We start from the raw sequence: 26,952 nt of genomic DNA on the forward strand, positions 1-26,952 counted from the left end.
AGCCACTCGTACCAGACGCGGTGAGGGTCCACGCACGAGTCGTGATGACGGACCCTTTACTGACGAGGCGCGTAGAGTCATATGTAGAGCGTGTGGCATTATAAGAGCATCTCCGCACTCTTGTAGCCAGAGTTATGTAGCTCGGTAGAGCGTCCGTCAAGTTCAACGAGCCACTCGTACCACACGCGGTGAGGGTCCACGCACGAGCCGTGATGATAGACCCTTTAGTGACGAGGCGCGTAGAGTCATATGTAGAGCGTGTGGCATTATAAGAGCATCTCCGCACTCTTGCCGCCAGAGTTATGTAGCTCGGTAGAGCGTCCGTCGAGCTCGACGAGCCACTCGTACCACACGCGGTGAGGGTCCACGCACGAGCCGTGATGATAGACCCTTTAGTGACGAGGCGCGTAGAGTCATATGTAGAGCGTGTGGCATTATAAGAGCATCTCTGCACTCTTGCCGCCAGAGTTATGTAGCTCGGTAGAGCGTCCGTCGAGCTCGACGAGCCACTCGTACCACACGCGGTGAGGGTCCACGCACGAGTCGTGATGATAGACCCTTTAGTGACGAGGCGCGTAGAGCTTGGAGGATATAATCAAACGGAGACGCCATGTCTGTAATTTTCTGTACAAAACAGTCTGCCGATTTTTGCGGGGGAGGGGAACGTCAAATGTATGCGTAACGTAAAAATAGCCATGTCAGATAAACGTCAGTCCATACATTGTGTATGACCGTTGGCCGCCTATTTTCGACAGAGGGGAAAGCCTGTTAATGGCTACTCCGTTTAGTTGTATCCTCCAAGGCGTAGAGTCATATGTAGAGCGTGTGGCATTATAAGAGCATCTCTGCACTCTTGCCGCCAGAGTTATGTAGCTCGGTAGAGCGTCCGTCAAGTTCAACGAGCCACTCGTACCACACGCGGTGAGGGTCCACGCAGCGCCAGAACCGAGCCGTGATCACGGAGCCTGCACTTACGCGGAGCGGCGACTGGAATAACATTTTAGTTAGTGTTATCTTACTGCTATTTATATATTTTTAGGGTTCCGTACCTTAAAGGAAAAACGGAACCCTTATAGGATCACTTTGTTGTCCGTCCGTCTATCAGTCAAGACCTGAGAGTGTTATCTCGGAAACGCGTGGAGGTATCGAGTTGAAATTAAAACCACCTACTCAGGTCTACATATATAGTCCCTTGAAGCAGTGAAAAAATCAAACTTCTAAGCTAACTGAAAGTATATTTCGACACTCGCAAGGGGATCAAAATTTATAGGGCTTTCCGTTGACCTAGAACTATGAAATTTGTCTAGTACGGGTACAGTATAACGGGTTAGCACTGATTGACTAGCACGTTATATTTTCGCGGATTTGCAGAGTAATATTTTGGTATTAATTAATATTATTAGAAAATACCTTGATAGGGATAAAGACGGGAAACCAGGATATCATGCCGTTGCTATGCGTGGCTGGTACTATGCTGATCTCTTCCTCGCCGAACAACTGGCAGTCGAAATACCCGCCGAAACCATGCATCACGTTGTCCTAAAAAAAGAATGCCTTGTTAAATTTTGAAGTTATAGTTCCGTCACATAAAGGATTCAGAGAAGGGTCAAAATTATTGAAGGCGATGTCAATTAGGCATTGGGTCAAAAACATCACATTAATTTGAGACTAAATAAAAGTAATTATTACAAAAAATGCTCCTTGAAAAAAATAAAAAATTGCGAATAAAAAAAACTATAGATGGTCAAGCAAATCTTGTCAGTAGAAAAAGGCGCGAAATTCAAATCTTCTATGGGACGATATCCCTTCGCACCTAGATTTTTCAAAGGGTATAGCCGGGTAAGCATGGCCAAACTGCCCTTAGCGAAAAAAACAATTTCCTTTTACTGGATTATTAACCTATGTATATGTAGTGCTTTCACCAAATATTAAGCCTGAAATGCTTCATATTTAAAAAAAAATGCAAAAAAAGAAAAATCATTTTTATTTTATTACAGCCAAAGTAATAATCCGATTTCTTTGTAATTTGGGTATGTTGTATATACAATTAAGGTCGCTTTTTGAAAAAAATAATATTGAATTATCTCTTAAAATAATAGTAAAAGATTGAGATGAAAATTTTCAGAAAAATAAAAAAAATACGTGCGAGATAGCGACAGTTACCAAATTTACATATTTTATGTAGAATTTAATAATGTTTAACATATATTTTTTTCAAAAATTAAAATCGGGATTAACAGTGTGAAAAACTCGAATTTGTAACATCCCATAATACTCTCTCTTCATACAAGCAAAGCTAAGTAGTCATAAACGAATGAAGTATATTGTGAACGCAGTCTTTACGAATTTGAATTTAGAATGTGACGTATTTTATTCATCAAAGGAACAGACATTTTTCAATCGTTAACGCTCTGTATAAAATTCGTGCCTATTTTCCTGTTCCCGCGCTTTTTTAGGGTTCCGTAGCCAAATGGCAAAAAACGGAACCCTTATAGATTCGTCATGTCTGTCTGTCTGTCCGTCTGTCCGTCTGTCTGTCCGTCCGTATGTCACAGCCACTTTTCTCCGAAACTATAAGAACATACTGTTGAAACTTGGTAAGTAGATGTATTCAGTGAACCGCATTAAGATTTTCATACAAAAATAGAAAAAAAAACAATAAATTTTTGGGGTCCCCATACTTGGGGTCCCCATACCCCAACTGAAACTCAAAAAAATTTTTTTTTCATCAAACCCATACGTGTGGGGTATCTATGGATAGGTCTTCAAAAATGATATTGAGGTTTCTAATATCATTTTTTTCTAAACTGAATAGTTTGCGCGAGAGACACTTCCAAAGTGGTAAAATGTGTCCCCCCCCCCTGTAACTTCTAAAATAAGAGAATGATAAAACTAAAAAAAATATATGATGTACATTACCATGCAAACTTCCACCGAAAATTGGTTTGAACGAGATCTAGTAAGTAGTTTTTTTTATACGTCATAAATCGCCTAAATACGGAACCCTTCATGGGCGAGTCCGACTCGCACTTGGCCGCTTTTTAAATCTCTGAATGCCGTTCGCCCTAGCCGCATACAGCCACGGAGTTTAAGGTCCGCGCTCAGCGAAATAAGTCGCGTTCTAAATTCAAATTGCGTTGGGAATATAACTTTCTAGTATAACGTACAAGTTATTTTGTATGAAGAGAAGGTATTATGGGATGTTACAAATTCGAGTTTTTAACACTGTTAATCCCGATTTTAATTTTTGAAAAAAATATATGTTAAACATTATTAAATTCTACATGAAATATGTAAATTTGATAACTGTCGCTATCTCGCATATATTTTTTTTTATTTTTCTGAAAATTTTCATCTAAATTTTTTACTATTATTTTAAGAGATAATTCAATATTAATTTTTTCAGAAAGCGACCTTAATGGTATATACAACATACCCAAATTACAAAGAAATCGGATTAGTACTTTGGCTGTAATAAAATAAAAATGATTTTTCTTTTTTTGCATTTTTTTTTAAATCTGAAGCATTTAAGGCATACATAGGTTAATAATCCAGTAAAAGGAAATTGTTTTTTTTTGCTAAGGGCAGTTTGGCCATGCTTACCCGGCTATACCCTTTGCCGCCTTTTTCTACTGACAAGATGTGCTTGACTATCTATATTTGGGAAATTGCGTTGCTTGCGTTGAGAATAATAAACAGAAATAGATGTCATATACGAAAGAAATATTGGCCAAAAGCCTCTATAGAACTATAGAGTTTTTTTTAGCATTAGAAAAAACGTAAACAATCTTGATGTTTTTTTTATTGAGAAAAACACTTTTGAAAAATAAGTCACGGCAAACATATAACAATTATGAATCATATACGATTATTTACATTCTCTTGCTTTCATAAGTAATAGTTACTGATTTTTAAAAAGCGTTTTTCAATTAAAAAACACGTCTAGATCGCGTAGTCTTTTTCTAATGCTAAAAAACGAACTATAGTGAATAGAATTGAATTTATTATTGCAAAACCATGGTTACATATAGTTGTTACAGTAAAATGTTGTGAGAACACATGGCACCCTGTTAGGGCATTGCAAATAAATCTTACATCTAGGTATGAAAATTAGAAATATTCCTAATCCCTAATCGTAATTTTAAATTTAATTAATACATTTTCTTAACTTATAGTCTTCAGCGCTGTGGTCGAACCAGCGTCTTCTGCATACGCGGCAACGCGGTAGACACCAATATTCAACAAGTTATTTGTGTCCTAGTTGTGTGTTGAGATGAGATATTGACCTGTTGTGCGGTCCACGTGCGAGTGCACTGTCTCCTGTTGTCCGTGGCGGGGAGCCCCCGGTGGTCCGACACGCCGCGGCCCTCGTGGTCGCGCACCCGCCTCGCGGGGTGCTCGAATGTGAACACGGGCTGACAGGACATATAATTTTTTTTACTATCATTTTCTTTAATTTAATGAATGTTTTAATTAGGTATACAGGATTTTGACTCTTGGAGACCCTATACATCTCTAAGGATAATTTGATTAACTACTATATATTGTAATCTTTTAGTTATGATGACACTTAGAGACATTTACATCTCTAAATAATTTTAGATTATAGTTTTTGTATCTTTGTGTTTTTTTTTTCAAGATAGATAGATAGATAGATAGATGATTTATTTCATGAAAGACAATTACATAATAAGTTTGCATTGATGTCAAAAATATAAGAATTTCTATCATGATCGTCAAAATAAAAATAAAAAATAAAAATGAAAATAATAACAATACTAATGAAATAAAATTATAGCTCCAATAAGGATTGTCAAACAATTAAAATAAGAGTAAGTAGGTAAATACTTACAAATCCAAAATATAAATTTACAATGTCAGAACTTACGAGAATACAAGAACAGAAAAAATAAAAACAATGAATAAAAGTCAATTAATTTCCAATTGGAACAGTCGTTAATAAGAGTAGGTATAAAATAATATCTCCCAATAAGAATCGTCAACACACAACATCAACAATATAAAAAAACAATGAAATACCTAGTATCTCCCAATAAGGATAGTCTATGATAACGGAAACAATGGCAATAAGAAAACAATAATAATTAAAAAAAAAAAAAAAAAAAATTGAATTAAAATGTCATTTCCATGAACTCATTTATTGAGTACAGGGGGTTTTCCAACAAAAGGTTTCTCAATTTACGCCTGAATATTACGTCGCATTGCTCGTTTCTTATCTCGGCAGGTAGGTGCTCGAAATACGTAGGTCCGATGATTCGTGGGTTCTTTTTTGAAAGCACCAAGCGACGAGGAACTGTTCTGAGACGACCTGTGTTACGCAGTTGTTTTCCCGGACAATCTACACGAGAAAATTGAGCAATATTGTTTCTGACATACATTATTAGATCAAACAGGTGTTGTGAGTAGTGAGTCATTATGCGTTCCGAAATAAAAAGTTCCTTACAAGGGTGTCTGTGTTTTACTCCAGCAAGTGTACGAATTGCTCTCTTCTGAACTATCAGGACTCTTCTGGCATCAGTGGAGTTACCCCAAATGAGCGTGCCGTACGACATGATAGAATGGAAGTGAGCAAAGTACACCTGCTTTAGAGCTTCCTTCGAGATAAGAGGCTTCATCTTTCGCAACGCAAAGACTGCACTACCCAACCTGTCACAGACATAGTCAACATGGTGCTTCCAATTTAGGTTACTGTCAACTATAAACCCAAGGAACCTACTCTCATTGCACACAGGCATCGGACTATTGGCAATGCATGATGGTGGGAGTGGAATCTTCCGACCAGAGAATAGCATCACGTTTGACTTAGAACAATTTAGTATGAGCCCATTTGCTGAAAACCAGGTCTGTAACTGCGCACAAGCATCACTTATCTTTAGGCTTAGCTGGTCGTAAGATTCTGCACTAACCAACACAGTGGTATCGTCCGCAAACAATACAGGCAAACCAGCTGCAACATTGGACGGCAGGTCGTTTATAACCTCGTAAGTCCTGTGTTTTTCCAACAGCAGTAGTCATATCTGCCGGCTGTACTATACCAAGTACAAACCATGAATAGTGCTTCAGACCGAAACAAAAAATGTCGATTTTAGAGATTTTTTGAAGTGAGGTCTTATTTTCAGTATTTTTTATGGTATGTTTATTATGTATAGCACCTCTTTAAGAAGGAAATTATTGAAAATATTTTGTACTTGTGTGAGTACATTGGGTTTTTACACAGTATAATAAAAAAAGTTAAAGGATTTATTTAATATTAAAATTAAATCATATATTTTCTCTAAACATGACTAAAGTAAAATTTTTACTTTATTACAACATAACTAATCTTCTTTTTATATAAAGGTGAATTAAAAAACCTCTTTTCATTATTTTAATACCATACTACATCCACGAAGGTTGGATTTGGGTGTTCAAAATCTGGACTAGATCTCCAGATCTACCCCTTGCACTTTGCCCACGTCGCGCCCTTGTGCACTTGTGCTTCTACCACGGTTACGCCCACCTCATTGACCACGAGCACTTTGTAAACGATGACTAGATACGCGTCCGCGTACTGCAACTTCTATTTCTCCATCTTCATATTCCGAAAACGAAGAAAAGTCCCTATTTGATTCTTGGTCGGGTTCAGATATAAACATATCTTCTTTATCCGAGTCCTTGAAGTCATAGTTATTGAGAAGTTGTGATATTTGCATTTCATCAAACGCTAGAATAAGAAAAAATTTTTCTTGTAAGTTAGACCGAACGTACTACCGTAAGTACAAATTATTTTGACCAATCACGACCCTCCTTAAATATACAGGTTTCTTTGAAATATTGTTTATTTTACAATATTTATAATTTCAATATACTAATACATTCGTATGACAACAGAAAAAACAAGTGATTACTTGAATATAAACCGATTATCTTACCTCGTGCTGGCCAGCGACCTGACTGTGTGGCCATCTTGCGAAAAAGTGACACTGACACTGACAGTTGACTTTACCTGTCAAACATGGCGAAATTGACCATAGAATATAGAATGAGAATGACCGTGTCAGTGTTGCCGTTGTAAAAAAACTACCCGGTAAATGGGGAATGAAAAATTTGTACTTGAGTAAGTACATTAGGCAGTTACGCCATCTAAGTAGTTAAAATGTCAGGTCTGAAGTGCTATCCTTAATTTGTACTTGTACAAGTACGCGGGGACTTACGAGGATAAAGAGAAGAAATAACGTATTTCCGAGAGCAGAGCCCTGCGGAATACCGATATTTACAGACCCTGCGTCGGATTGTAATGGTTTACCGTCGGCAAGCAGTTTTACGACTTGTTTGCGGTCCGATAAAAAGGACGTAAACAGCTGGTGAGCTTTGTCTTGGACACCATACAGATGTAGTTTTTTGAGCAGTAGCACGTGACTGATGACGTCAAATGCCTTCGATAAGTCGCACAATACTCCTGCCATCTTATTGTTGTCATCTAACCCAGTCACTATAGAATCAAACATCCTGTACGCCGCGGTGGTTGTAGACATTTTCTGTCGGTACGCATATTGGTTACTCGTAATCAGTTTGTTTGATTCCAAGTGAGTCATCAGGTGGGATGACAAGACAGACTCAACTATTTTGGATATGGTTGGCACTATTGTAATAGGCCTGTAGTTGTTGACGTCGCACCTGTCGCCCTTTCCTTTAAAAACTGGACACACCCTGGCATTTTTTAAAACGGCGGGGTATGTACCAGTTTCAAACATAAGGTTTATGAGCACGCCAACAACCGGCCATATCCAAAAAAGAATACTGGGTGAAATATCAAAAGCATCAACGGTGCTACGCTTCTTCATCATAGAGTGTAATGCCTGATCTAACAGATCGCGAGTGACCACCGGCAGAGTGAAAGTGGGTACATAAGTCATACCTAAATGCGTCTGTAGGTGCCTAATAGACTCGGACAAGTCCCCTTGTATGGCATACTTGGACGCTATACTAAGGAAATGGGAATTAAATGTATTAGGCAGGTCCCTTTTCTCTATTGTTAAGCTCGTTAAAGGGTCACGTAAGGATATATTTTGAGATTTCATTTTTGTTCCGACTTCTTCGTTAACAATTTTCCAAATTTCTTTTGATTTGTTGCCACTGTCCATTAGCCTACCTTCAATAAACTTTTGACGTGTTTGTAATGTTTTTGTCTTAATTAGACTGGAGTAATGGTCAATACATTCTGTTAGAATTGGATTGTTTGGGTACTGACGTCTAATTTCATGGAGGTCGACATGTTTACCGATCAACTCCGCCAATTCATCACTCAGCCACGGCACCTTTGAATTGTTTTTACAATTAAACTTCGTAATAGGAAAATGGATGTCAATGTAATGTTTTAAAATATTAAATAGTTTATTAAATTTATAATTAATGTCCAACGTATTATCATATATAAAATTAAAATTGTAATTTGCAATGTCAAAGTAAAATAATCCAATTGAATCTTTGTTAAAAACGCGACGCTCGACTACTCTGTGCTGTTTGTTATCCAGTTTATGCTTTGCAATACTATTGTTATTGCGTTTTTTGTAATTCGACATTTAGAGGCTTTATACATCTCTATGTTAGTTTGATTTGATATTTACGGCTTAGTTGTATTTTATAATTATTGATGTGTTTTTTTTTGCTGTATGTAAATTCCATATTGACGTGTAAAAGTGCCCTTGTGGCCTATTTGCTGAATAAATGTTGATATTTGATATTTGAAATAAATAAACCGGCCAAGTGCGAGTCGGACTCGCGCACGGAGCGTTCCGCACCATTAACAAAAAACAAGCAAAAAAACGGTCACCCATCCAAGTACTGACCCCGCCCGACGTTGCTTAACTTCGGTCAAAAATCACGTTTGTTGTATGGGAGCCCCACTTAAATCTTTATTTTATTCTGTTTTTAGTATTTGTTGTTATAGCGGCAACAGAAATACATCATCTGTGTAAATTTCAACTGTCTAACTATCACGGTTCGTGAGATACAGCCTGGTGATAGACGGACGGACGGACAGCGGAGTCTTAGTAATAGGGTCCCGTTTTTACCCTTTGGGTACGGAACCCTAATAGACGTAACAATACAAACATTACAACAGGGAGTATTACTGCAATGTTCTGCCGCTAGAATGCAGCACTAGCACCTATCGTATACCATAGAAGAACTTATACATAATGTGCCTTAAACTGTATTTTGATAAGTTTTCACATTAATACATCAAGGCGCTTTGTTTACAAAGGGCCTCCCGAGAAACGCGAAAATCGAAACTCAACTATCTGCCTCTTTATCACTCGCAAGAGTGATTAAACAATTTCGACTCTCGTTTGCGGCATACCCTCAGTAGTTGTCGCGCACCGCTACGGAACGGACGCCTACTCACGCTTGCGCCACCTAGCGGTCATATCTGTCGTAATAGACGTGTTAGAGAGTGAACCTTCTGTACCTAGTACTATACAGGGTGGATTTTCTTTTTGGGTCAGTGAGGGCAGCTACCAGATCCCGTGCTGCTACGAGAAAACGACGCTACGGGTCAACTTACGGTAATGTACTAAAAAGCCACAAATTAAAGAAAACTTTTTCCATACATTTACAATGGAGAACATGTGAAATTTAATTCACATTTTTCTATCTGGCCAATCAGTCCTGTTACATTTAAGGACCATAATACTGTATGAAGACATTGCTGTAGGACTGATGGGCGAGATAGAGAATTGAGAATAACATTTCACATTTTCCCCATAGTAAATGTATGGAAAAAGTTTTTATTAATTTGTGGCTTTTTAGTACATTACCGTAAGTTGACCCCTAGGAAACTATTGATACTGGATAGGAATGGAATCGATTGGCATACAAAAACAGCATGTGAAAAATAAAAGTTTTCATTTTCATACAAATTGTATGGGAAAAGTTTTCCTCGATTAGTGGCTTTTCTAGCCGGAAATTTTTTTTTGGTTCCATACAAGCTTTTGATCCTTAATAGGAATGGGATCGATTGGCATCAAAAAAAAAGTTTGTCAAAAATGACCTTTTTCTCGCACCCTGTATGTTTTTTCCAAAATCTGTAAAAGCCAATCTTCATTAATTTGAAATCGAGGGAAGGTCTTCTTAGACCGTTTTCTCGTAGCAGCACGGGATCTGGTAGCTGCCCTCACTGACCCAAAAAGAAAATCCACCCTGTATACCACAAGACTACATGAATGATAAAATTATTTTTTAGGTATATTTGATTAATGATGAGGAAATTGATATTCCGATGTACATACTTCTTTTGTGTTTTTTATTTATTTATTTGACATTTAGATTTTATTCTAGAAACATTCTAGACTAATATTTTTTATACAATTTTTTTTCATGTTTGACGATCCTTTTGTGAAATTATTAATTTAATGTATGCAACCGTTGTTTAAGAGAGGTCAAAAAAGGCGAGTGGCGTGAGTAACAATTTGAGGCGAAGCCGAAAATTGTTAATAAAAACGCCACGAGCATTTTTTGACTCAGTTAAACAACGTTGCATACAATACTTTTTCTACGACCAAGCACTTACTTTGAAATAAAATTGTAAATATAACAAATATTTTTAATTCAAGAAGTAGCAAAAATGGAGGCTACGGGCGGGAAAAGAACGAATGAATAAATGAAATAAAAAATAAAAAAAACATGTCTATGGTTCACTTATTTGTCAGAGATGACATTTAAAATAAGGTTGGCAACACTGTATTTCATTCAATATTTTTAAACTGGTCATTACACGAAGTATCGTAAAATCGCCAAAAAGATACTGCGTGTATGCACAAATTCTTTTTTGGGGAATAGACTAAAGACTTGTCTCGACAACTATAAGATAGGGTTTTAAAGGTGTGTGCACGACCCTTTAAATGACAAATAAAAGTACGGGAGTACAAAAAAACATTTTTTACCTTCGTCTCCCCGATATCGTGTTTATTCTGCATATAAACGACCCACAGCATCTCCAGGTTATTCTTATGCGGTGTCAAAGCTACGGCTGCTTTGGCAGCGGCCCACAGTCTCGGACTAGAGATGGGTGCTACGTAGGAAGTGTATCGGTGTGGGATGGATATGCCGTCTGGTTTGAGGAGACCTGCGGCCCCGTCCAAGCATTCGGGGGAGAGTTCATTGTCACCCCACGAGCCTGGAACAAGTTTTTTTAACTTTATTGCGCTGGTGGCCTAGCGGTAAGAGCGTGCGACTTGCAATCCGGAGGTCGCGGGTTCGAAGTGTTCGAACCCCGGCTCGTACCAATGAGTTTTTCGGAACTTATGTACGAAATATCATTTGATATTTACCAGTCGCTTTTCGGTGAAGGAAAACATCGTGAGGGAACCGGACTAATCCCAATACGGGCCTAGTTTAACCCAGAGGGTAAACTAGGCCCGTATTGGGTAAGGGGGTAAGGTCAGATGGCAGTCGCTTTCGTAAAAACTAGTGCCCACGCCAATCACTGGGATTAGTTGCCAAGCGGACCCCAGGCTCCCATGAGCCGTAGCAAAATGCCGGGTCAACGTGAGGAAGATGATGCATAATAGAAAATAATTACAAATGGCGGACTTAAAGCGTTAAGGCATTTTCTACCAGTCCACCATAGGGTAAAACAGAAACTCTCAATATTGTAGGATCAGTTTATGTAAGTAGTGAACCCCAAAACTGTGTAGTGCTTGTCTGGCCATATTTGTCTGGTCTCCGCCACTGAATCCGAGTATAGGGCTCATTTAGACGGTGCGAGAACTCGCATACGAGTTTCTTTACATTGCGTCATTTGATCGGTCGGCTGAATTGCTGTAACTTTAATGGTCCGCAATGTAACTAAAATAGCATGCTAGTTCGCGCGTCGTCTAAATGAGCCCTAAGTCTAGTAGTAAGTAGCTCTGAAACTATGATATCCGCCTTATTCGCCAGCTGCAGCCTCCGCATGTCGCCGGGGACTATAGTAACGTCTCGGGAGCCCCATAACTCCCGTGCTTGTGCTTCTAACACTACGACTGCACAGGGATTCTTCTCTACAGCAATATTTGTCTGTTACTCTCCACCACTGAATCTGAGTATAAGTCTACATATACATACCAAGTAGCTCTGAAACTATGATATCCGCCTTATTCGCCAGCTGCAGCTTCCGTATGTCGCCGGGGACTATAGTAACGTCTCTGGAGCCCCATAACTCCCGTGCTTGTGCTTCTAACACTACGACTGCACAGGGATTCTTCTCTACAGCAATATTTGTCTATTACTCTCCACCACTGAATCTGAGTATAAGTCTACATATACATACCAAGTAGCTCTGAAACTATGATATCCGCCTTATTCGCCAGCTGCAGCCTCCGCATGTCGCCGGGGACTATAGTGACGTCTCGGGAGCCCCATAACTCCCGTGCTTGTGCTTCTAACACTACGACTGCGCAGGGATTCTTCTCTACTGCTATAACCTAGAACAAATATTAATCGATTTCAACCTAGCGAATAGGCTAAGATAAGCTGCTTTAAGTCTTTATGCAAATTGTATACACAGATTTATCCAAAGCGTTCGACATGTTTGACCATTCTATTTTCATCAGAAAACGAAATAAATTAATACTTATGGGGTCCACGATAATCTGCTGAAAAGGAGAAAGTCTTACTTAGAGTACAGAAGCCAACTAGTCAATATCAAACTTCAAAGGCCTGCGCGCACATTGCGATTAAATCACGTCTGGCGTACCACAAGGATCACCTTTAGATCAAGGTATCTTTATTCCTTATCCAATACCTAGATATAAATAATCGATAGAGGTGATTTCTGTGCCCACCTTTATCTTAGTCTGCACAATATCGGAGGCATTAAGCGCCGCCCGCACGAGCGGCCCGCGGCCCGCCCCCAGCACCATCACCACGAACGGACCATCTTTTTCTTCTGCACACTGTTTGTTGTCCCCTGACCCTAGTTGCAGGCGGTTGATCACATCTGATAGATCCTTGGTTTCATTCTGAAAAAAGGGAAATCTGTTTAATTTGAATATTGACCGAGCGAGAGGGAAAGGTATCCGTAGCAGCTTGGACAAAAATGCTTTCGTATGTCCAGATGTTCTCCTCTGCAGGTCGCATATCTCAACCACAGACAAGACATCCTCTAGACTGAGCATAGTAACGCTACCCCCTCTGCCACAAATATACGGTAGTTTTACTCCATCTTCGAGTCAAGTGTCAGAATCCCGTGCCGTGATTGGTCCGTTCAAAGACACGGACCAATCACGGCACGGGATTCGCTCACCTCGTCCCCCCGCACCCCCGTATTTTTGGCAGCATCGCTTTCATGAAATAATTGTTCTAAGCTCAGTCTAGAGGATTCCTAGTCTATGATCTCAACCGATTGTCGTGAAATTTTGTGAGCAGGTTGGGTAGTTAAATATAATTTTTCCAGACGTTTCGTTTTTTGAAAAAGTTCAAAATAGGGCAAAATTTGCAAAAAGGACTTAAGCGCCCGGTCTATGATACTTAAAACAATTGTGAGTTCACTGTGATAACGAAGTTAGCATTTTGATTTTAGATATTTCTTATAGCAAGGTTTACAGCTCACAGAGCCACTAGTGATATACCTATATCCTCCTAAGGCCCAAGTCCACCTATACTACCTCTTCAGTTCCACTAGACTTATATCGACCGGGATATGAACCGTGATTACCTTTTGTATTGCTTTTGAGCTCCCGATATTTCGACGCAGTTACATGCGTCTTGTTCACGGGTAACTGAAGATAGCGGGCGGGTGTCAAAGTTGTGTAGACCGCGCTCGGTCTACCCTCATTCGTGCGTGTCGTGCTGCTTTCAACGTTACCACCGCGTCCTCTTCAGTTCGATGAAATTTAAATCCTATTCAATTGGAACAGAGTCGCTTTTGCTTTGTTTCGTTCAATTTTCCAACAACGCAAACACAACTATTTCGTACACTATAGGTTCAAATTTCAGTGGCAAATTTTGGATAATTCATTTGTAAGGCTGGGCCTTAGGGGGATAAATGTGTTACCTGTTCACAAGTGCTGTTTTCCCGTTTCTTAAGCAAGTGCTGGAGCGCCTGAGTAATGGCCTTCTGGTACTGGTCGTATTTGATGGGGTCCTTCTCGAACACGTTGTACGTGTGCGTGTCCAGGTTGTCCGCTAGGGGCTGCAGCGGGGTCTGGAGGTAGTCCTCCCATCTGAATGGATAACAGAAAAGTTACCTAATAAGTTTTTGGCAAAACTTTCATTTTAGAAAAGGACAAAGTGCCAAAAATATGTAGTCAGCAGCAGAAGTTGCTAAGCGGGCGAGGTGTTCAAAATTTGCGACTTTTTTGTTAAGAGAATATTATAAGAGCGTGTCAAGGTAATTTTGAACCGCCCGCTTAGCAACTTCTGCTGCTGACTGTATATAGGGTCTTATTGCCCATATATTAAGGTAGTGTGGACTGTACAAGCTATTAACGCTGACTGTACTTTTCTTTCTACAGGCAATTAATACTCATCGAGACAATAACAACCCCAAACCCTAGTACGCTTTGTTTTATCACACGAGTTCCCATGGCCACCTGCTGTCTCCATTATCAGATCAGCACCGTGTCATCATTATTGCATTGTTATCCGATTTACATATGTATGCAAAATTTCAGCTCAATCGGAAATCGGGAAGTGAGGCAATGGCAGATCGGTTTGTAAAGGGGCCCACTGACTACCAGTCTGCCGGACGGTATCGGCCTGTCAGTTGTTCGGAACTGTCAAATTTTTGTTCTAACTGACAGGCCGATATCGTCTGGTGGACTGGTAATCAGTGGGCCCCTTAATGTTGAACCCACACGTAACACACACAATGAATAGGCTATTACTGACGACGCGATCTGTTGGCTTTGCCAGCGGGACGCACCGTGTCACGACTGAACTCTCCGCTGGTCCGTGCCCTCACACAGTTGAATGCACTCTTGGCATCAGCACCCGAGTGCGACTTGTTTGCGTGGCGTTGGGTGTCTGTGAGAAATGAATGCCAGAGATTCTGTGAGGTGATGGATGCGAAGCCTACATCCGTTAAGGTGTAATTGTGGATGTGATAAGGGACTATAGTGATTTGTAATTGTGTTATTTGTAATTGTTTGTTTGTACCTGATTGTTATTCGTAATAGTTATATGTACCTGCTTGGTATATGTTAATGTTAAGTTTCATGGCGCATTGGATCTGTCTGTAAGGTCATGTAAACATTTTTTCAAATAAAATAAAATAAAAATAAATTACTGAACCGGTGAGCTCCATCTTAGGCTCTGTTTTCACTTTCCATCAGGTGTGACTATTTGACTAGAGCCAATCGCCGATCAGTTAATCATTAAAAAAAAACAGGTTATACATACCCTCGGGCGTAATCCATCATGGGGTCCTGGTTGGGCGCGGGGCGGCGCTGCCACAGCCGCGCCACGTACTGGCGGTAGTGGTCCGCGCTGGCGCGCCGCGCGCCGCGGATCACTACCTGCGCCTCGCGCTCCACCAAGCTTATTAGGACTTGCTGGTGCGCCCGGGACAGCACCGGGTAGCTGCAGAAATAAACCGGCCAAGTGCGAGTCGGACTCGCGCACGGAGGGTTCCGCACCATCAACAAAAAATAGAGCAAAACAAGCAAAAAAACGGTCACCCATCCAAGTACTGACCACGCCCGACGTTGCTTAACTTCGGTCAAAAATCACGTTTGTTGTATGGGAGCCCCGCTTAAATCTTTATTTTATTCTGTTTTTAGCATTTGTTGTTATAGCGGCAACAGAAATACATCATCTGTGAAAATTTCAACTGTCTAGCTATCACGGTTCGTGAGATACAGCCTGGTGACAGACGGACGGACGGACGGACGGACAGCGGAGTCTTAGTAATAGGGTCCCGTTTTTACCCTTTGGGTACGGAACCCTAAAAAAGAAAATTAGGGCCAGTTGCACCAACCACAATTGACAGACTGATCAACGTTAACCGGCGCGTCCCGGCGCTTTAATATGAAACTTTCCATACATAAAAATTTAGCGAGCTCTTTAACGACCGGTTTGGTACGACCGACCCTTAATCAGGTGATCCGTAGTGACAAACTCTAAGCGCCCCTCGCCCCATCCCCCTAACCCGGGCTTAACCAGTTAAACCTTTAACCCATTGTCAAATTGTGCTGGTAACCCTCGTAACTCCAGGTTTAACCGATTAACTCCAGGTTAGTGAGATGATGCAAGTGGCGAGAGAAGTACACTACAAGCATCTTTATAATTATCAACCGTAGAAAAAAAAATAAGATTCTGATATTTCTGATGTAGGTACCTCCAGTTAGTGCCCTAACATAATTATAAGTATCTAAAGTATGCTACCCTTAGGGCCCATTTAGACGATGCGAGACCTCGCATACGAGTTTCATTACATTGCGGGTTTTGATCGGTCGGTTGAATTGGACGTAACCAACAGTCCGCAATGTAACTAAAATCGCATGCGAGGTCGCGCGCCGTCTAAATCAGCCCTTAAGGTTAACAGTTCCTGCCGAAATACCGCAGCCCACAGTTTAGCTGTAGTGTTTGTCCTAGGGCACCCCGAAAGTGCATAGGACCTCCACAAGATCCATCCACGATTTCCTGTCTTGAGCAACCGTCTTAGGGTCTCCCCATACTTATCGACGCGGATTCGGCGAAAGCCGATAGTAAACAGCATAAACAGGTAAGGTTCGGTTCGGCTCCGTTCGGCCGTCGACGGCCGACGCGTCGGCGTCTTTTTCGCTCTTATTGCGTGGACATAAAGTTTCATTTCTATTGGCATTGCCGATTCCGCGTCGATAAGTTTGGGGAGACCCTTAGCCTCGTTCCAGCTCAGTCCTACGGCTCGCAGCTTATCCTCTGCGCTGTGCCTCCAGGTGTGTACAGGCTAGTTCGTTGTGTACAGGCTAGTTCGTTGTGTACAGGCTAGTTTCTTGTGTACAGGCTAGTTCGTTGTGTACAGGGCAATTCCGGGCTCAGCTTTCAGTCCGTCACTCGAACGCGATACTGGCGTTGTTAGTATATAGCTCCTCTTCGAAGGGAAGTATAGCTGTGTGAGACAGGCAGTCAACTTACCCTTTCTTGTTGCTATGGAAGATATTAGTAGGAAGTACAACAGCCTTCACAGGTTCCCCGAGCCACCTCGCCATGATTTCCTCAGATGGAAGGTCGGCAGAAAGCTCCAAGACTACACCGACACGCTTGTCCCATTGTAGTCTGTAACAAACATCATCATCATGGGTTAATATTATGGGTTATCCTTGTAAGGCATTGACATAGATATCTAGGGACTAGCTTTACGGGCAATAATAATGAGGCATGACAGGGGCCAGTACAGCGGTGTGAAATCGCTACAACGCGATTGGTTCATGAGTTCGCATCACGCGCGCGATTGGTTGACGAGTTCGCATTACGCGCGCTATTGGTCGCTACTAGTCGCGTTAGACTGCACGATTGGCTGGAATTCGTAGGTAGCACCGCTGAACTAGTACGATGTTTAGTGCCCCATTAGCCCGTCCTTAGATATTATACGACAATGTTGTAAGGCACAATAATCCTAGTTTGAATTTAAACATTGTTGTAACATAGTAAGGTAAACGTACTAGAGCTCGACATGCTAATGCCCCTGCTGTCACCTCTATTGACAATGACTTAAGTTTCAAGATGACATGTACTGGGGCCGCGTCGAGCACCAGTACGTCTACCTTATTAATCTTTATTTAACGAGCTTAGTCTAAAAAGCATGTCTACCTTATAGTAAATTAGGATGACCTTTGTTTGTTTGAGACAGCAATGAAACAAAAGAAATGCTACTTTATTTGGTTTATGAAAAGTTTAAGCCGTCTAGCGTCTAGAGTTGCGTTCTCGCGCTTGATGTATGGAGTCGCGCGCGAGAACGCAACTCATGCTAGCAGGTCTGGTGTACATTGTAATGGCTTGGGCTTTGCAAGCATATAAGCACTCTTCCTACTATAAAATGGTGAAGGATGTGCAACAGTTATACTGCTTATGGCTTTATTTTTTAAAAGCAAAATTAAGTACACCTATGGGTGACTATTTGTCAACACTTCAAAACTTGGTGTCTGATGGTTAGCCTGTGGAAATTGCTAAGAACCTCTTCCTATGAAAATTTGATGTCAGTTACAGATGTAAATAAAAATAAATATGCCTTTCATTACCAATGAGTACCAATGAGTTTTTCGGAACTTATGTACGAAATATCATTTGACATTTACCACTAGCTTTTCGGTGAAGGAAAACATCGTGAGGAAACCTGCATACATCTGCGAAGAAATTCAAAGGTGTATGTGAAGTCCCCAATCCGCATTGGGCTAGCGTGGGGACTATAGCCCAAGCCCTCTCGCACATGAGAGGAGGCCTGTGCCCAGCAGTGGGACATATATAGGCTCAAATTATTATTATTATTTTATTAGCTAGATATAAATACGGCGGTGGCAGAATAACAGCGTCCGTTGCTGGAAGTCTTTAGGGCCGCTATGCCCTGTAGTCTTTTGGCACAGACATTAGCTGAGCCACCTTCCCTTTCAATTAGTTTGTAAGCATTATTGTGTACTTTTATTATGTACCTATGTTCAAACTCTTTGAATAAACGTCTTTTATTATTATTATTCACTCTATTTATTATTATTATTATTATTTTAAGCCTTTCATTTCTGGGTAACAACATAAATATGAAATATTTACAAACTTATGGTGTTATTCATAAATGGCTGCTAACTTAATCAGTTGATGATCGTTGTTTGTCCCTATCTGTCGTTATGCCATAGAGACGGACAAACTATGGTCATCTGCTGAACGATGATGATCTGTTGCTTCCAGAATTCCCACCTACCGTACAGACATACCTTTCATGAAACTTGGACCACCACAGCCATGGCTCGTTCCATGCCTCCTCGTCATCATCTAGGCCTTGGGCTACAGTGTCCCGTAAGGTCCGGCTGCACTGCATGGGGACTTGAGCCCATATCAATGTGGTGTGATGACTGGAATACAATTATATTCTTAGCCTTTTTAAATCCACAAAAAAGTCCCTAGAACAGTGGTTCCCAATGTTGACTAGGCTCTGACCCACTTAACAAATACTGCCACATTCGGGACCCACCTCTTAAAATGATGTTGACTGTGCTGTTATAATCTTGAGATTACAAGGGTCACAAGGGTGTATTATACAAATAATGATTAATATTCAATGTGTTTCTTAATTGGAACTAACATAAAAATATGATGTAAAAACTAATCTGCAAGCAGATGATCTTTCATTTAACAACATAGTTTGGTATACTGAATTATTTATTTAACAACTTGTAATGTTGAACAAATAAATCTTTGAATCTTTAAAATTACCTTACCTTTAAACTAAGATAGAAATAAAATAAAAAACTTACGAAACTGTACTTTTCTAACCTGTTTTCCAAATAACTGAACAGATTCCTGGCCAAGTTGTGGCTATTCTCGCCATGCACCGTCACTAGAAGGGCCGGCAGCCCCAGCCCTTTGGAATAAGACAGTTCCTCGTTCATACAGTCTTCATGCCTCTGTCGGACTACGTCGTTCGGACTATCTACGTTTAAATACGGAGACAACCTTCCCACTATCCTACTCGTCCAATCTTGCGGTGAAAGGATCATGTCCGACCGCGTGAACCCTCCTACTCTAGTCCCATCGGCTATATGATGTCTCCGAAACCTAGGGTGCACAACCGGCGTCACGATAAACGAGTAGTTTGCGTGAAATGCTTCAGTTAAACTTCCTTGCAAATCTGGCGCCACTATGTACTCCAGACCGCACGAAACCTCTTGTTGCGACATGGTTGCACTTTAAATAAGCCTTAATTACAGTTAAAATGTAATTTTCCTTTAAAAACACGCACGCGACGAGAAAATAACCAAACAAATCAAAACACCTTCCGCTATGGCGCTGTCTTGTCTGTCGGTTAGTTTTTTTTAGGGATGGTCGAGTGACAGCGGTAAAAAGTTGCCACCAGCAAAAAATAATTTACCCCATTTCTGTTTTTTGATTATTTAGTTTCAAAATGGATCACACGAAAACTATTTTTAGTTTATTTATGATGATTACGGATTAAAGTCGTAACTCACTATCGCTCCGCACCACGACCTTGGTGCGTCGCACCCATAAGTGAGAGCGAGAAACAGATCTCTTTCTCGCTCTCACTTATAGGAGCGACGTGCGACGCACCAAGGTCGCGGTGCGGTGCGATAGTGTGTTATCATATCACACTTAGTGTGGTATTCCAATATCTTGGTCCAATGTGTATTAGCAACTCACATTTTGCTTAACTTGTCAAAAAAAAGCACTCCTCTATCTACCCCGGCCGGAGATATCCGTCCAGTATTTTGTGCTCCGTATTTGCTACGGACGAAGATCAAGGCATTTACCTGTTCTTACATATGTATGTTCCCAGGTTTAACAGCTAGGCGAGACTGTATCTTTCTCCGATTTGTTACCAGTGCGGACTAACGGGTATAGATTTTCAGATGTTCTTCACTACATAGTATAAAACAAAGTCGCTTCCCGCCGTCTGTCTGTCCCTACGTATGCTCAGATCTTTAAAACTACGCAACGGATTTTGATGCGGTTTTTTTATAGATAGAGTGATTTAAGAGGAAGGTTTATATTTGTTAACCCGTGCGAAGCCGGGGCGGGTCGCTATAATATACATCTAAAGCTACTACAATTCCTGGTAAAATAAAACAAATCGTAGTCATAAAATTATTGTATTTCTACAAAACATGATATGCTGCCTCTATTGTTACATGAAAAAATATAACATTTACATATCTCTGTTTTAAATTTTATTTATTAGATAGATTAAGTAGTATACATCTGAATGAACCCTTAACTAACAGGATTTTAATTAAAGGCATTGTCATGATCTCACCATAAGTAGTAAATAGATCTTTAACGCTATTTAAGATATTTTTTACTCAGATTAACAATGGATAACAAAACTGGAGATGACATAAAAAACAATAAAAACGAAATGACAAACAATAAAAATCTAAAATTATACAGGGATTACACCTGTTGAGGTTAACCATTTTAAAAATGCACGCCCCTCCAGAGCACTTGAGCGTTTTCCAAAAAAAATGTACATTTCATTCATGTCTTCAAAATATTGACTTCTTGGGCTCATTTTACTCAGAATGATTTGTACATTCACGTCTAATACATGAAACAATGTGTCCTAAAATTTTGTATGAAAAAATATTTTTCCAGTGCGACACGTTCATACAAATATTTTTTTTTTATACAAAAATGTGACGGTCTGGAAAGGAAATCTTGGGACACATTTTTTCATGTATGAGGCGTGAATGTACAAATGATTCTGAGTAAAATGAGCCCAACAAGTCAATATTTTGAAGATATGAATGAAATGTACATTTTTTTTTTGGAAAACGCTCACTTATATCCGGCTCGAAGGACCAAAATGAAGAAGCAAGCACTTCTAGTTGCGGGCGGTGGACTTGATTGGAGAAATAACGCAGAAGTTTCCAAACTTTAACTTTCAATAAAATAAAAAGTACATATTACTTCAATGTAATTTAAACCATTTTCAATTGGAACAGAGTTGCATTTATTTTGTTTCGTTCGATTTCAAAACAAAAGTAATTCAACCATATTTCGTTCACTACAGATTTCAAATTTTTTGGGACCTTCCGAGTAAATTAAAGAAGCCCGCTGTATTAGTGTGAGTTGCGTATTTTTTGATTACTTAGCGTAGCTCTCAGGGTGCGTGCATTTTAAAAATGGTTAACCTGTATAATACTTAAAAGTACTTATTCTAGATCACTCGCATATATTATCTATTCTAAGAATAAGACTAGAAGATCAATATTATGTTTCACATTTTCGAACCAGGCAAACAAGGACGGGTATATCGAAGCTCGTTGATTCTAGTATCGAATTAAAGTCTAATACATGACAACATCAAGTTTACCCTGATACTGAACAATTTCAAGATAATTTAGATAATATAGAATTTGAAATAAGTACCAACTTTTATGCAAGATTTTTTAATGGACTGCATTAAATGAAATATATACTTTTCAACACGCCATCACACTTCGCAATATTCGTCGAAATATTCTTGTTGAATATCTTCCCTTAATATCGTAAAGAAAAGTAACGCAGCCATATTTGTGCTAATGCCATAGCGAAGTGTGTAGCGGGCATAACAGTTAGGGTTGCCATACGTCAGGATTTCCCCTGATGTGTCAGGACTCAGGATTTATCGGGGACTGTCCAGAAAATGTCAGGATTTTTAGGATAACGTCCATTTTTCCATATGGCAACCCTAATCAGTATTAACATATACTGTACACAATTTCGTTTCGTACTTTATTTCTATAAGATAACATGGTTGAAAATTGTATAGATTTAATCTGTGGTTTATTGGTTATACAATAACAAGACTCAATAGAATATATTCTGAATAACAATAACCGTTAACAGTTATATTGTTTATATTATTTGCTGCGCTTGAGGTAGAATGGTGAACAAATCACCTCAACATAATACTTATAACTTTTTCACAATAATATAACTATAAAACTACAAGAGTTTAATATTAATATACATAGTTAAGTTGCAGTGATAAGGTTCCACGGTTCATATTTAATGACTTCTCAGTACCGTCGAACTAGCCAGCTTTCGAAAAAACACAAATTAAAAAAAAGTGTAATGTTAACATTTTTTTTCTCGCTCACTACATTCATTGTGATCATCTCTCTGTCTCTCTAAGCACTGATATTGCTAGTTAAATATTGTAAGCCACTTTTGGCACTAGTTCCATAACCAGTCGGTTAAACGTTGCATAACTTGCATTTTATAAAATACATAGTTAATTAATAGTGGAAGAGGTTTAACATCTAATAAAAAACGTGCTTCAAATTTGATGAGCCATTTTAATTAAAGTTGTATAATCAAGTGGAAAAATACGGGTGAATATAACTTACTCAAAAATATGTACCCTAACTCGCTGACATAAGAGCTATAGGACATATTATTGAGTATGATTTGTGCCCCCATATTTTTACACTTGACTACACTACACGTATTTTAAAATTTGGGAATTTTATATCTTCTTTCTACTCAGAATTACGAGCTCTTTCAATCTTAGGATAGGAGAAAAAAAATCCCAAAATATCTATACATTTTTCGATCCTTACATTCCGTTACCGTCATACAAAGTCTATGAAAAATGGTTAAAGGAATGGAAATAAAAGCCTCATGACGCATTTTTTCTCCTATTAGGTCAGCAAGAGCTTGTGATTCTGAGTAGAAATAACATAAAAAAAATTTAAATGGCCTTGATACAAACACTTCCTGTACAATTAATAACTTTTTAATTTTATATAACATAAGGAATTAAAATCACATGACTTATGTTACTACGTTAATTTTGTAACCGCTATATTTTGTCGTTAAAAAAAAAATAGAAAACCCACCTTTTTCTCTCTTTATACTTATAGCGGTTAAAATAGTAATGTGGATGGGACAATCCACATTAACATTTTAGCACGTGATTTTATAAAATAAATAAAAAACTATTAACAAATTGGTTATCTTATCACGATATTATTATGATATTATTATGATTTGAAATGTTGAAAACTTATTCTATTAGAATCTTACAACGAGCTTATAACTAAGATCAATTTTTATTAATGTACGAAAATAGTTTGCCTCATAAAAATATAACCGCTTTATCTATATATTGGGAATTCTTAACCTCACACATATGAATTTAAACTTTTACTAGGAAACTTGAGACAGTTTCACCCCGCACCATCACCAATGATTTATAACTCAAGATAGGTTATAGGCGTTCCAAAATTGAAGCGCTTACCTTGTGACAAATTGGACAAGTTGCCTTTAGTCGCGGCTGGACAAGCGAGAAATGTGCACGTGCCAACGAGCTTCCGCACACCGAAAGAGACGACCTTATGTTTAACAACGAGTGTGACAAAGATGGATGGAATGAAAAAATGAATCCAAAATAACAGATTTTTGTCGTAGGCCCAGAAATAAATATGGAAGTTAGTTAGATGGTTGGCAGTCCTCAACTGTGCGTTTCTCCAGAAACTTCCTGCCTCGCACAGCCAAACTGTGGAATGAACTGTCGCCTGCGGTATTTCCGGACCGATACGACCTTCAAACCTTCAAGAAAAGAGCGTACTCCCATCTTAAAGGCCGGCAACGCGCTTGCAACCCTTCTGGTGTTGCGGGTGTCCATGGGCGGCGGTAATCGCTTACCATCAGGTGATCCGTCTGCTCGTTTGCCTCCTATATCATAAAAAAAAAGTATTTTTTGTGCTCCTCAAGTATGAGTATAACCTATCTATGGTTATATAATATCATTGACCATCACGCGCACTCAATCATACTTTTTTTTTTTACGTTGGTGACACTCAATCATACTGGAGTCTCGAGCACCTCGAGCAGTAGTCATTGTTCTCGGGGCTCCCGTAGTACATGCACAGCGGCGCCCTGCAGGGCTTCGGCTCGGGCGGGCGGTCGTCGTAGAACGTGGACCTGGAGAGGTAGAGGGTCCGGTCCGCGGGCTTGGCGGGCTTGTTGGACAGGGTCCGTGCGAGCTGGTGCGGCTTGTTGGACAGGGTCCGTGCGAGCTGGTGCGGCTTGTTGGACAGGGTCCGTGCGAGCTGGTGCGGCTTGTTGGACAGGGTCCGTGCGAGCTGGTGCGGCTTGTTGGACAGGGTCCGTGCGAGCTGGTGCGGCTTGTTGGACAGGGTCCGTGCGAGCTGGTGCGGCTTGTTGGACAGGGTCCGTGCGAGCTGGTGCGGCTTGTTGGACAGGGTCCGTGCGAGCTGGTGCGGCTTGTTGGACAGGATCCGTGCGAGATGGTGCGAAGGCGCGCCCGCGTCCGCGTAGAACTGCGAGCGCCCCGTGCCGTAGCATATGAATTAAACTTTTACTACGAAACTATCTCAACAGTCCTACCTCGCACCACGCGCACTCAATCATACTGGAGTCTCGAGCACCTCGAGCAGTAGTCGTTATTCTCGGGGCTCCCGTAGTACATGCACAGCGGCGCCCTGCAGGGCTTCGGCTCGGGCGGGCGGTCGTCGTAGAACGTGGACCTGGAGAGGTAGAGGGTCCGGTCCGCGGGCTTGTTAGACAGGGTCCGTGCGAGCTGGTGCGGCTTGTTGGACAGGGTCCGTGCGAGCTGGTGCGGCTTGTTGGACAGGGTCCGTGCGAGCTGGTGCGGCTTGTTGGACAGGGTCCGTGCGAGCTGGTGCGGCTTGTTGGACAGGGTCCGTGCGAGCTGGTGCGGCTTGTTGGACAGGGTCCGTGCGAGCTGGTGCGGCTTGTTGGATAGGGTCCGTGCGAGCTGGTGCGAAGGCGCGCTTGCGTCCGCGTAGAACTGCGAGCGCCCCGTGCCGTAGCATATGAATTAAACGTTTACTACAAAACTATCTCAACAGTCCTACCTCGCACCGCGCGCACTCAATCATACTGGAGTCTCGAGCACCTCGAGCAGTAGTCATTGTTCTCGGGGCTCCCGTAGTACATGCACAGCGGAGCCCTGCAGGGCTTCGGCTCGGGCGGGCGGTCGTCGTAGAACGTGGACCTGGAGAGGTAGAGGGTCCGGTCCGCGGGCTTGTTGGACAGGGTCCGTGCGAGCTGGTGCGGCTTGTTGGACAGGGTCCGTGCGAGCTGGTGCGAAGGCGCGTCCGCGTAGAACTGCGAGCGCCCCGTGCCGTAGCATATGAATTAAACTTTTACTACGAAACTATCTCAACAGTCCTACCTCGCACCACGCGCACTCAATCATACTGCAGTCTCGAGCACCTCGAGCAGTAATCATTGTTCTCGGGGCTCCCGTAGTACATGCACAGCGGCGCCCTGCAGGGCTTCGGCTCGGGCGGGCGGTCGTCGTAGAACGTGGACCTGGAGAGGTAAAGGGTCCGGTCCGCGGGCTTGGCGGGCTTGTTGGACAGGGTCCGTGCGAGCTGGTGCGAGGGCGCGCCCGCGTCCGCGTAGAACTGCGAGCGCCCCGTGCCGTAGCGCGGACCCGAGGAGGGGGGGGACGCAGGCTGGGCGCGGCGGTTCTTCTCCGCCGTGAAGCTGGAATAGAAAACAGGTGTAAGTCAGCTCGCTTGCTACTATTAACACATTAGCCACCCAGCCAAACAAGATCCGCGCCGGGCCACAAAAATTTCGTCATATAAAGCCGTAGCACAGAATAAGTAATAGTATTATCATACAGAACGGACACGCACCGCCCCGCCCCGACTCGGATTACCTCGCCCCTCGACAGCAGTTAGCCGAGTTTTAGCCGCGCGCTCAGTTCGGTTAGCGACGCGATGAGGGACGGAACGTTCAAAACGCCGGTTTATTGTGCTATAGTGTGTCAAAGGACTGTTCCATTTCAAACATAGACAGAGAGATTCATACTATCTTTGTGTTAATTTAGGAATGTTAAGTTAACATTTTAATGTAAATACCTACACAGATATTACTTGTAAATGTTCTATTTTTAGTTTTACACTCTTTTCACAAAAAAGAATTTCTCGGAATATTCGCGTTTTTATTGAATTATTTATTTATATTTTGGAGATCCAACAGCTATTTATACAGAGTATCCCAAATTAATAAGAGATTAAGAAGAGATGGTTTTTTTTATTGTAATACAATTAATTAGGTATTTTGCCGAAAAACTCAGCCTCACTGTGCAGAGGGGGAACGCGGCCAGTATCGTGGGAACTGCCTCAGGCTAATTTAGGGTTAGATTTTTGATTTATTTTGTTATTCTATCTCTGTTATTAATATAGGTACCTATACCTATTGAATTTTTCCATTAGGTATGTATGTTATATAAAATCAATAGGTAGGTATCAACAACAGGGATGTTGCGGATGCCGATTT

At 40.9% G+C, this 26,952-nt stretch overlaps 2 protein-coding genes across 2 annotated transcripts in view; both read right to left on the reverse strand.

Moving 5' to 3' along the window:
• Positions 1 to 808: 808 nt before the first annotated feature.
• On the reverse strand, positions 809 to 19,946 carry LOC134656355 (protein arginine N-methyltransferase 5). The gene is made up of 11 exons (XM_063511874.1): positions 19,447 to 19,946; positions 18,888 to 19,025; positions 17,098 to 17,238; positions 15,382 to 15,561; positions 14,036 to 14,204; positions 12,825 to 13,001; positions 12,311 to 12,464; positions 10,944 to 11,176; positions 4,287 to 4,415; positions 1,411 to 1,539; positions 809 to 987 (listed from the first exon to the last, which is right to left on the reverse strand). Exons 1-11 carry the CDS (start codon positions 19,848 to 19,850, stop codon positions 832 to 834), a joined length of 2,010 nt encoding a protein of 669 aa, XP_063367944.1. The 5' UTR covers positions 19,851 to 19,946; the 3' UTR covers positions 809 to 831.
• Positions 19,947 to 25,850: 5,904 nt separating this feature from the next.
• LOC134656627 (OTU domain-containing protein 7B-like) overlaps positions 25,851 to 26,952 on the reverse strand; it is a 41,438-nt gene continuing 40,336 nt past the window's right edge. Inside the window, exon 9 of the mRNA XM_063512183.1 lies at positions 25,851 to 26,151. Coding sequence (XP_063368253.1) covers positions 25,851 to 26,151 — 301 coding nt within the window. The remainder of the gene's footprint in view (positions 26,152 to 26,952) is intronic.

This window comes from Cydia amplana, chromosome 18 (genome assembly GCF_948474715.1).
Source record: "Cydia amplana chromosome 18, ilCydAmpl1.1, whole genome shotgun sequence".
NCBI classification, from domain to species: Eukaryota; Metazoa; Arthropoda; class Insecta; order Lepidoptera; family Tortricidae; genus Cydia; species Cydia amplana.

What these genes read in the sequence shown, in the direction of transcription:
- LOC134656355 (XM_063511874.1), bottom strand. Translation starts at nt 19,850, where the DNA reads ATGTCGCAACAAGAGGTTTCGTGCGGTCTGGAGTACATAGTGGCGCCA. An exon ending in ATGATGGATTACGCCCGAGG is followed by an intron (nt 14,205 to 15,381) that starts GTATGTATAACC and finishes TTATCCATTCAG; the next exon opens with ATGGGAGGACTACCTCCAGA. An exon ending in CATAGTTTCAGAGCTACTTG is followed by an intron (nt 11,177 to 12,310) that starts GTATGTATATGT and finishes AACTTGTTCCAG; the next exon opens with GCTCGTGGGGTGACAATGAA.